This window comes from Pogona vitticeps, chromosome 5, assembly GCF_051106095.1.
Source record: "Pogona vitticeps strain Pit_001003342236 chromosome 5, PviZW2.1, whole genome shotgun sequence".
NCBI classification, from domain to species: Eukaryota; Metazoa; Chordata; class Lepidosauria; order Squamata; family Agamidae; genus Pogona; species Pogona vitticeps.
The window spans coordinates 12,325,902-12,338,316 of NC_135787.1; the positions used below are offsets into that span (position 1 = coordinate 12,325,902).

Sequence of the window (12,415 nt, forward strand, 5' to 3'; positions counted from 1 at the left end):
AGTGTAGGAGATTAAATGTCATAGTGGTTACTAGATATATTGTACTTATACAATGGCAGAGAATTTAAAATATATGAGACTTGTTTTATTTAGAAGAACATTCCAGCTAAACTGTGTTCTGACGAGTACATCTAATTTACTGTAATACTGTACTTTGCAAAAATGTCAATGTCATTTTTTGTGGCTAGAGAAGTAGAATATCAAGTTTGTTTTTAAAAATACAAAGAAGTTTATAGTTTCGTATTATTACTTTTTAAAAATATAGTCTTGATATCCAAAATACCAATAATTCACACATACACACAATTAATAGAAGTACATAGGAGAAACTAATGCATAAAGATTATGTCACAATGAAAATTTCACAATGAAAGTTTGTATTTTAATTCTTTTTCAAAGTCAATTTTTATACACATTTATTGGGTATACATTTTTCTTGCCCCTTAAACATTGATGTTGTTATTACGAATAATTCAAATTTTGCAGCCCAAACATATAGATTTAATCCACGCTTTTCTACTTTGTGGAACAACTAATTCTCCATTAGAACCTTGTTCTTACGATATCAATTCACAAAGCAGCACAAGACGCATAGACATCCCTGGGCCAAATCATGGCATGGGAGACATTTCTGCAAGGTGTGCAAAACTAATTTTCTTAAAGGGTTTTTTCTTTTCCTCCTTGGCCAGGCATTTGTTGGTATATGAAATGTTCCAACATGTGGCCCAGACTCTGGAACTCCCTCCCACAGGAGGCCAGCCTGGCCCCATCTTTGATGTCCTTCTGCAAGCAAAGACCTTTTTCTTCAGGCAGACTTTCCCTCAGTGACTGGCTGCCTGAGAGGAGTTTTTAAATAGATTGTTGTATCTTACTGCTTTGAATGTGTTTTTGGTGTTGCTTTTGTTTACCAAGGGACGTGGTGGCGCTGCGGGTTAAACCACAGAAGCCTCTGTGCTGCAAGGTCAGATGACCAGCAGTCGTAAGATCGAATCGACGTGACGAAGTGAGCTCCCATCGCTTGTCCCAGATCCTGCCAACCTAGCAGTTCGAAAGCATGCAAATGTGAGTAGATAAATAGGTACCACCATGGTGGGAAGGTAACGGTGTTCCGTGTCTAGTTGTGCTGGCCACGTGACCACGGAAACTGTCTATGGACAAACGTTGGCTGTACGGCTTGAAAACGGGGATGAGCACCACACCCTATAGTTGGACATGACTGGACAAATTGTCAAGGGGAACCTTTACCTTTGTTTACCATTTTTTAGTGCGGCACTTGTCTCAACCTTTCAAAAATTTGTATCTTTCTGTTTTTACATTTTGGATATTGTCTTTTACTGATGCATGCCATCCTGGGTCATTTTTAAGAAGAAAGGTGGGGTAAAAATATTTTAAACAAATAAATAATGCACCTCCTACCATTTCCAAGCTCCCAAGACAGGCTGTAATTCTGGGAATCCGTGTAATTCAGAATTAACTCGGCATTTGAGCTGTCCCATTGGGAGTCGCCCTTCCGCAGCAAAGCATTGAGTCCAAAGATCAGATGCAAATCTGCACAGCGTGCAAAGTTGTATAAAATATCTATTGTACTTCCTGTGAACCGTGTAGAAAAAAGAACAAAGGTCTGTGTTATTAAAGGGCTGAGAGTCAAGTCTACGAAATGCCTCTTCCACTTGAATCTTAGGCGAGTCAATTCATTTCATTTGTGATCGCTAAAATGAGAACAAGTGTTCATCGAATCATGAAGTTGGAAGGGACCTATAAGGCCATCAAGTTCAACCCCAAGGATATCTGCCAGGTGGATGTCTAAGTTTCTTTTGAATGCCTCCAGTGTTGGAGCACTCACCACTTCTCAAGGTCATTGGTCCCATTGCCATAGTGTTCTAACGTGTCAGGGAGTTTTTCCTGATATTCAGCCGAAATCTGGCTTCCTGTAACTTGAGCCTGTTGCATGTCCTGGACTGTGGGATGTTCAAGAACAGATCCTGCCTCGCCTCTGTATGACAGCCTTTCAAGTATTTGAAAAGTGTTATCATATCTCCCCTCAGTCTTATTTTTCTCAAGGCTAAACATGCCCAATTCTTTCAGTCTTTCTTCATAGGGCTTAATTTCCAGTCCCCTGATCATCGTTGTTGCCCTCCTCCAATTTTGCTCCAGTTTGTTGGTATCCTTCTTAAAGTGTGGTGTCCAGAACTGGGCACAATACTCAAGATGAGGCCTAACCAGTATCGAATAGAAGGGAATTTATACTTCATGGAATGTGAAGAGCCCACTGCTCAAGCCTACCCAGATCATTTTGAATTTTTTTTCTGTCTTCCATGGTATTAGCTATTCCACCCAATGTTGTGTCATCCTCACACTTAATTAGCATTCCCTGCATCCTCTGATCCAGGTCATTAATAAAAATATTGAGGAGTACAAGACCCAGGACTGAACCCTGGTGTACCTCACTTGTTACCTCCTCACAGTTTGAAAAGGAGCCATTAACCATCACCCTCTGAGTATGATTCTGTAGCCAACTGTGTATTCACCTGACAGTTGTTCTATCCAGCCCACACCTAGTTTGCTTGCTAATCAGAATATCATGAGGCACTTTGTTAAAAGCTTTGCTAAAGTCAAGATATACTACGTCTACAGCATTCCCTCTGTCTATCAAGGAGGTTACCCAATCAAAAAAGTGAGATCAGATTAGTCTGACAGGATTTGTTCTTGACAAATCTGTGTTGGCTGCTAGTTATTACTGTAGTGGATAGCGTGCTGGATTAGGACCCTGAAGATCTAGGTTCAAATCATCCTTGGCCATGGAAGATCAAAGGGCATGGCATTGGCAAACAACTTCCAGAAGAGCTCCATATCAGAACTGCAGAGTTGAAAGAGATCATCACATCCAGCCCATCAAGGAACCACAGCAGGGAATCAAACACCCCTCCCCCCAGTCACTGACCCTGCAGCCAAATACCTAAATCACTGAGCTATATTTATCTCCTCTGCTGATTTTGTATTCTTGTGAAGCCCAGGGAATCATATGAGCCTGCACAATCCTGTGGATACTGGGAAAAATGATGTGGGAATCTCTGTTCCTCCTTATATATTACATCAGGGATTGTTTCCCATATTTCTGGCTATATGAAGAGGACCATGGGAATGGGAACATCCACTTTCTTTTACTGGCTAATATACCCTCTGACAGCTCAGATGAGACCCAGGTCATTTCACATTTTCCCTCATTGTTTGGGAAGAAGGGTTAAAAAATATTTCAGTGTAAAAACATGCTTCCTTGGCTGAGGTGAGCTTTCCTCCCTCCGTGAGGTGAGGTCCAGGCCAAATGGAGCTGCTGGCTCCCTTCTCTTAGGACCTGCAGAGTACAAAACCATTGAGAGTTATTAGCTTTACAAAAGACCTGCTCTTCCCTTTGTTCATATGAACTGACCCAGCCGTCTGAATTTTGGGAGCCCTTCTGGGTGGTGATGGGAGCTGGCTTTGTCAACTATCAAGGTAAGCCCCTACAATTCCAGATTTCCCGCTACACCAGAACAGAGTATCAGGCCATTAGGCCTGTGTTGGAAGCTGAATCTGCTCCAGGGACCTATCTCCACTCTAAATGAATTCCAGACTCTTGAGTTTTGAGAACTGCAGAAAAGGGTCATAAGGATCCAAACATCATACGTGTAATGGTGGTGTTTTTATGCTTATTCCTGTGCTGCTCGCTGAGGATGAGCATCTCTTGGAAGGGCCACTGAGACTGCAAGAGCTCTATAATGTCTGAAGGAGGAGATCTGATTCCACAAACATTTGCAGCATCTGGAGATGGGAGAAAAGAGAGAGAGAGAGATGAACATTTTAGTATTACTATGAAGCTATATAAACATCTTTGCGGATGTTGTGTTGTTAGTTGTTACTACATCTTTGTACAACAGCTGTGCATGTTTGTTCATTCATGGCATTTATCCAGAATGAGTAGTCAACAAAGAGACTGGAGTATTCAACTGAAAGGGCACAGTAGTAGGAAATGATAAGAATTCTTATCTAACACAACAATCAAAGGGTCTACATTTGGGGAAGTTTCCTTTAGGATGTGCAGCAGGAGTCTGCTTATTGAAAGCCTTGGGGAACACCTTGTTCCTCATGCCTCTGATTTCGGAAGCTCAATGCTCCGCAGGATGAGATGGAGGTTCCGTATATAGAAGCAGTGCACCTTTAAGAGGGAAATCATGTCTGTATATTCTAATCTGAGCTTGCTTCTGCATTTGTATTGCAACTGGTCACCTGGGAGATAGCATGGATTGGTTTGCGTATCTGATGACTCAGTCAGAGGTGGAAGATTTGTGAGCTTGGAAGAATAACTTTTGTAGGAGGAAGAGGAACACATTCGCCTTTATAACTCATCTTGAGACAGCAAAACAGAGGCAGCTTCACAGAGAGGCAGCTTCACAGTTGCAGCATCTCTGTGGGACTTCCTTCCAAGAGAGTTCTATAGGCCTTGGTTCTTGTTTTGAAGTGAGAATAACTCTGATCTGCTAGATTTTTAACAAAAGCTTGAAACAACCTTTTGGCAAGAAGACAACAGAATCCTTCCACCAGTGGCCAGATCTGAAAATTATAATCCACGGTAAATCTCCCAAGTTCTGCTTTGTACTGCTGCCGACCATGCCTAATTGATTGACTGATCTGACAAATTTATTTATATGCCAGTGGCCTCGGAGTGAACTAACATAAAAATAAAAGGGGAATGGAAGGGATATTTTGGTTATTGTTTTATAACACCATTCTATTACTACATATATGCATTGATTTACTCCTTCTACCGTATACTGTCATTAAGACTGTAATGTGTTTCCTATTGGACTGGAAAAATCGAATATAAATTTGAACCAAATGTCAGCCAAGTGTATTGTTTGTTTGTTCATTCCTTGATAAATTAAACCGCTGATGCTCCTTTTTTAAAAAAAGTCCAAAATTTGCCTAGTTTGGGGACTTTTCTGCTTTTCTTCCATTCCACAGTCTTATCTGTTGCCTAAGAGTTCTGAAGAAATTTAAAAAAGGCGCAATATTTGGAGGCCTTTTGATTGACAGTAATAAAAGAACAGTCCCTCTGTGATTTTCCCTTCCCCTTCCTCACTACCTTGGAATTTGAATTTTGTTGTTATTCTTGTTGAAATGACCAGCAGCTGGGGTAACGCTGTGTCTGAACTCATACCTCCTTCCATAGTAAAGAGAAAGCCCACTGCAGAAAAACAGGCTTGTCAGCCAGTCTCAGTGTCTAAAATGTGGATGAACTGTACTGACCCATCTGCTTCATACAATAAGGTTGCTGACATACTTCTATTAAAAAGCCTGGGGAGATAATCTAGAACAATTACCTTTTTCACTAAGGGGATTAATAGCTTCCATGAACCCCACCACGCAGAAAGAGAGAGGTTGGGTTGGAGGTTGAGTTTTGTGGAGGGTTGGTTTTTTGTTGTGGTGGTTTTTTTGTGTTTTTTTTTTTTTTTTTTTTTTTTGGTCTTCTAGGAATCAGTTCTCGTTTTTTTCCCCTTTTTGTTTGTGAAAAGTTACCTTCTGACTAAAGTTTAATTCCTAAAGAGAAAAGTATCAAGAATCAGGGGGACCGTGGAGTCAAGTAGGTGTTTCTGCTCAGAAGCCCTTTTCAGAGCTTGGAAGCTTCTTTCTGACCAACAGCTGAAAGGATTACCCATCCAGATGGAGGGTTTTTGTTGTTGTTTTTAGTTCCCATCCAAAAAGATAACTTTTCCAAACTCTGCATTTCTTTCCTGATTCAGCCTCTGAAGGCATCCAGCGCTGCCAGTACTCGCTCTGAAGGCATCCAGTGCTGGCAGTACTCGCTCAGCGAAAACCCTAAGCAAGGGGCACTTGGCATCTGTTTAAATCAGGACCCACAGACCTCCAGATACAGTCAGATTAGGGTGGCTAACCAAAAAGTGGAAGCCTGTCATTAGAAAGAAAGCGCAGATTCATTCAAAAATTGCATGGGCCAGTTTATATGCACAGATGTGTGTTGAGGAATAATTTATTGACCACTTTTTCACTCTGCTTTTCCAGTTAACAAATTGCACTCAGGTTGGCTTCCAAACAGATCAAAAATAGGATAAACACAGATTTTAAAGAAACTAAAACCAGATTAGACAACAAAGCCATTCAAATGAACAGAAAGACATAAAATAATCTCAATAATCAATTAAAACAACGTAAAAGGCCAATTTAAAGAGAGAATATTAATACTGTAGTTCAAGCAAAAATATATATTACTTTTCACCTCTTGTGATCAGGCGATCCATGTGTGCCTGTTCAGTCTGCTAGCAGTGTACCTCTAACCGATGTGAGGTATGGAATGCTAGCTGAGTGTCCTCTGATGGAAGTCCCATGGTATTCCCTAGCTTTTGTTCACTACCAACTGGGTATAGGTTTGCAGTATGAGACTCTACTTTACCTTGGTTTGCCAGCAAATCCAGAAAATTGTTTTCCTCCAATGTCGGCTCTTTCTTAGGATCAAAGATCAAGAAGTCTTCTTTGGTGCCACCAAATCTCAAAAAGCCAGGAGACAAGCCTCTTGCTAATGTGCGCAATTTTGTAGAACTAGGAATATAAAGGACAAGAAATGTGTCATTGTTATCTTCATCTCCACTACCTATTATTATTATTATTATTATTATTATTATTATTATTATTATTATTATTATTATTATTATTATTATTATTATTATTATTATTATTATTATTATTATTATTATTATTATTATTATCATCATCATCATCATCATCATCATCATCATCATCATCATCATCATCATCATCATCATCATTAAAAATATCAGACACAGTCAATCAACATTATAAAAACTTTGACTGATACAAGTTTCAACCAAAAAACCTGATTGTTGTTGTTATGATGATCCTACTTTACTTCTAATAAGGTCAGGCAACACACTTGACTCTCCTTCTTGTAATGTTATTACTCACAAATGACCCTGTGAGGTTAGCCAGGCTGAAGAAACGGAGCTGGGTTGTTCAGTGAGTTGTACTGGCTCTTGGGGGATTTGAATCTGGAATTCCCAAGTCCCAGTGCAGTGTTCTTAACTACCCTACCACAGTCGCTGTCCAAAGAAACACCTTTCATCATCATGATTCCTCTATGAATTCATGTCCAACTTTGCATTTCCCCAAATTGTGTGCTAGGAGAAGGTACTTACTCTTTCTCCGTGTGTTTCTACCTGTCCCTGCCTTTTAGAGCCCAGTGTCCTTGCAAGTCCTTTGTTCTAAGTATTATGTTTTTTAGCTGAAAGGGAGTCTAGTGGATACCCCTTATTTCCAAGCAAATGAAGACAAAGGGCCAAAGGCTGGCTTTTCTGAAGACTTTTGTCTACGCTTTAAAGCAGCCATGCATGCATATGTTTTCAGGTGCATACATGCAGTTTTGATCTGCAGGTTGTTTAACCTCCATGTCCTCACACCGTCCATGGCACAAACATCAGTAAGGGTGAGGGAGGGGCGTTCAGATCAGGCAAACTTGAGTAAGCAAGAAGTAACTGACTTAAGAAATTCAGATGCTCTCTCTCCCTCCCCATAGTTGTTTTAAATTGATCATACAGTTTATCGCTTATGGGAAGAGAAAGAGAGTGACAAGATGGACTGAGGATTTTTCATTGACTGGTTTGTTCCAGCTGTTTGTGACTCACCATCAGCGTCTTTTTGTCTGTTTCTTTGGTTTTCTTTCTTAAATTTATGTATTATTTATTTGGTCTAAATACAACAAGTCTAATTCTTCTCCTTCTCCTTCTCCTTCTCCTTCTTCTTCTTCTTCTTCTTCTTCTTCAACATCATCATCATCATCATCATCATCATCATCATCATCATCATCATCATGATGTGCTATCAAGTCAATTCTGACTTCCGGTGATCCTTTTCAGGATTTTCCAGGTAGACAATGCTCAGAACTAGTTTACCCTTCCCTTCCTCTGGGGCACCGTTGTACTGCACAGCTAGCCCAAGGCCACCCAGGCTGGCTGTACTCATAAGAAGCACAGCGAGGAATCAATCTTTCAACCTATGGCTCTGCAGACAGATATCTAAACCACTTGAGCTAACCAGCCAGCTAAATATAAATAAAGAAGGCATTTAAAAATATAAACCTTGCAAAATTTGCACTAGGAATCTAAAAGTCATGTGGAAGTGGCTTGAAAGGCCAGTCCTGCAGCTTTTGAAGTCAGACTAGATTCTTCAGAGCTGGCAGATGCAGGATCAAACAGGTTTATAATGGTTCTCACTAAAGAGCAGCAAGGTTATAAACCGGACGGGCATTTCCGGATGCCTTGTTTACTGAGGATCTGCCTCTGCAAGTTTGATTAAGCTTAACCACAGCTATTGTAATTTCCTGTTCTCCAGGGCTTAATTGGGCGGAGAGCCTTGACATGAGATCTGGCCCAGAATTTTTTTTCGTCACCAGTAACTACTGGATATGTGATGGAATAACAAGAAAGGACGCTCCTGATGACGTGCAGGGTGCCTTTTACATATCAACAAATGACAGCAAGCTCTAGCAATTTGTAGCCTTCCAGATGTCGTTGCACTGCAGCACCCGTGATCCACAAAAGCTCGCATGAAAAGAAATCTGCTAAAGTGCCTCAATATTTTGTCTCTCCCCCTCCCCTCCTTCTAAAAATTTGAACCAAATTGTCACTTGTAACACAGAGAAGCAATCTAGGCAGGGCACGGGAGCATCTGTCTGTCTGTCTATTTTATATACCATCCCATTAGGGCAGAAGCACTATCCTGGGCAGTTTGAGAATAAAATAAAACAGATATTAAACAAACAATAAAGAGTAAAATTGGGACACATGACAACATAAAAAACAATGACGCCATAAACAGTTTCCCAATCGGAGTAGGGCAGGAGATAAACAATCTGTCGATATGAAAGGCCTCCCTGAAAAAGAATGTTTTGAGCTGCCTCCTAAATGACAACAAGAAGGGAGCCAAGCGTAACTCCTCCAGGAGCTGATTCCTGCCTCTTGTAGAAGACTTTGGGGCCTCTCTCAGAAGCATAGCCTGAGAAGATCTGGTGGGTTGGGCAGATGACACTGGGGAGAGACGGTCTGACAAATAACATGGTCCCTGGAAAAGACCCTGAGGTTGGGAAAGTGTGAAGGAAAGAGGAGAAGGGGGATGACAGAGGACAAGATGGGTGGACAGTGTCCTCGAAGCAACCAACATGAATTTGACACAACTCCGGGAGGAGTGGAAGACAGGAGGGCCTGCTGTGCTCTGGTCCATGGGGTCATGAAGAGTCCCACATGACTTAATGACTAAACAACAACAAAAACCAAGGATTATTACAACAATTGCTAGGAATGTATTTTCCCTCAATCTCCACGCCCTTCTGTAACCCTCTTGACCCACACCCCTGATGGATTATTTGTCTGTGATCCTTTGGCATCCTTATACAGTAGTAACTTTAAACACTCCCTGTTTTCCCAACCCCTTCTTCTCCTACAGTATAATTTACTGTAAATAATGAACATAAGAATGGCTGTAAACACAGGCATCTCTGAAGTGGAACTTTTATTTCCACTTGACTTGAGCTTTTTGAAGGAGCGATTGGTGGAACGTGAGATACAAAGGTTAAGAATCCCTGTCGTGAACCAAAAACTCAGCCCATTTAATCATAGTCTTTGAGACTTTCGCCACCTGCTCCTCACCCTCAGTCGGTTCCCGTTCAAAACAAGCAAAGCCTGCAACCACGAAATTAACACTTCATGTTGGATGCTGAGTCTGGACAAGGCCAGCCACACCGGCAGAAAAGGGGCACATACACTCATACACTTATTTATCTCCTTTTTAGTTGCTAAGCAGAAATAAATGATGCAGTGAGGGAGCCTGACTCTCAACGCAACTGAATACAACTCGATGAGCTCGGGGACATGATTGTTGAGCAGCATCACTTGCTTTTGGCGGCGAGACCTTGATTTAACTCCGATGCTCGATCAGCTTCCACCAGGAAGTACTTGGCGGCTGCTTATCTACAGCATGTTTATAACTGATGTAGCCTCCCTTTGCAGGGATCTGTGTCAGCTAAGGTCAGTTTATGGCCGCTGAAGTTCTCTTAGCAAGAAAACAGACAAGCATGTTCGTTCACAGCCTGTTGGGAGGGGGAAGGAGCAAGTCTGATGCCTGGAGGTTCCTCCCATCCAACGGATAAATCTTAATATATATTTTTTCCTTTAAGATCCATCAGCCTACACATGGATTGTGCAGAGTGTCCTAAGTTCACACCAACCCCCTCTCACATCTCTGTACTGGGAATTAAATAGAACTGTGGCACTTAACAACAGCAAGCACAGGAGGAAAGAACAGCATGATAAATGCAAAGCTTATGGAAGTTACTCTTTTTTTTGGATAATGGGACCTTGAATTTTTTGGTCAGCATGGCAATTTTATCCTGAACTTGGGACGGTGACTTAAATATATATATATATATATGATTTGCTCACTTTTTCATCTTTCTGACAAACCAGGGTATCCACAAAGCTCCCCTCCAGCCCCATATTTCGAACGAATTGATTATTTCCCCTGTTAACTTTCCTCACTGTCCAGCTTTCACATACATAATAGTTACCAGGAAGACAAGAGGGTGAATGATCTTGGCCTTGGTCCCCAGTGACAAATCCTTCCACTTGCTGATCTTTTCTATTCGTTCATTGCTGCCATTCCTGGTCTCAGTCTTCGACCGATTCCTTAACTTCAGTCTCCATGTGGATTGATGGTGGAACCAGAGTATATGTACAAAATCTTTCACGATTTCAGTTTCTTCATGCTCAACGTTAAAGTTGTATACTTCTTCTGCAGTCATGTTCTTAGAGCGTAGAACGTTATTTTTCAGAGGAATCCCTCTTACCTTACTTAGAGGCGGGTGGCGCCAACTGTAGTTATTGTTGCTCATTTGCAAAAGTGATTTGCAGTCTTGTGTGTTATTAATGTATGCCATTGTCTTTACTGGGAAATCAGAAAATCTTAGCAACCTTCATATTATGCTTTTTTGCAGAGGTTTGGGTGGAAGGGACTTTACATGTTGCTATGTAACCATTTAGTCAAAAATAATAGTTAACCAGTTAAGATCTCAAACTGTGTAACAAGTGTATATGCTTTCTTTCTCATTCTGATATGAAGATTTTGTGAGTAGAAGAGAAACATTTTTATTCTTTCTCAACACCAGAATCTCTGACTGAATCTTTTGAGACTCCAGTTGAGGTAAATCTAACTATGCAATAAAGGATGGTATATTTGAGGGAGACTTGTAATTATAATCTGCTCAGTTGGTCCCTGTCTTGATTTTTCTCTGAAGTAGCTGAAATTTTTAAGCCAGCAAGTTTCCACATACAGTACTTTGCCCAATACCATTTTCCCAAGATAAACTTGTTTTCACATGTGCAAGAATTTCATTGTCATGGGAAGGCAATCAGATTGCTTTGACTCCAGGAACATTGGTTTTTTCCACTCCGCTGTTATCTGCAGTTAATGTAAACTGGCTAATTAAAGGTCCAATGCATGTATGAGGGCAGTAGTAAAGGTGCTATATTTTGATTTATCCACAGATAGGATGTGCCAGTTTGTACCCACAGTAAATTACTCCCAGGACTTTGCTGAAATCTTTGCATGGATGCATTTTAGACTGGTTTGCTGTAGCTCTGTGCTGTGCAAAAAAAAAAAAAAAAAAAGACTGCTTTCTCACTGCTCCATGAAAAACAGGATTCCCGAGATACATATGTCATCAACTAAAAGACAAAGAAGGAACCACAGGAAATGGCAAAGCAAAAATACTTAGGCAAGTAGATAATTAAGAGTACAATTGCTTCTTAATTCTACTTATGTTAACCCATCCTCCCTATAGCAGAAGGGTAATGTGAAAAAATATGGTAGCATGAACTTCAACTTGGCTGGGAGTAAGCCAAGAATTGTAATGTGAAAGATCATGAAGTGGTTGTTTGGGACTGGCCTTGCAAACACATTTAAGCTCTGAAAACAAAGATAGTTGTGTTGGTTGATGAACACAAAGGAAAACCAAAAAGCCACAAGTGGGGTTAAAAATTACGGAAATAACACACACGAAAAAGGACCAAGCACAGTGAGTACTGCAGACTAAAATTAAGCATTCATGCTTTTGAGTTCTTCAGAACTGTTCATCATGCTAGTTGGTGTTTTAAAAAAAAAAGAAAAGGGGAAGTTTTTTTTTAAAAAAATAGCTGGCTTTTGCTGCTATGAAGATATTTGGGATTGATTGATTAGCCAGAATCTTAACAGTAACACTCACTGGTGTGACTCCACTGGTGTAAACCTCAGCTGTGAATTGCCACAAGTCAGCATGAATATGTTGCTCAGTTTTTGTTGTTTAGTCATTAAGTTGTGT

General features: G+C 40.6%; 1 protein-coding gene across 1 annotated transcript in view; it reads right to left on the reverse strand.

Moving 5' to 3' along the window:
- Positions 1–12,415, reverse strand: part of HPSE (heparanase) — a 28,425-nt gene that overhangs the window by 14,139 nt on the left and 1,871 nt on the right. Inside the window, exons 2-4 of the mRNA XM_073002015.2 lie at positions 6,446–6,591; positions 3,664–3,798; positions 1,417–1,590 (exon numbers count right to left, since the gene is read on the reverse strand). Of these exons, the coding sequence (XP_072858116.2) occupies positions 1,417–1,590; positions 3,664–3,798; positions 6,446–6,591 (455 nt within the window). The remainder of the gene's footprint in view (positions 1–1,416; positions 1,591–3,663; positions 3,799–6,445; positions 6,592–12,415) is intronic.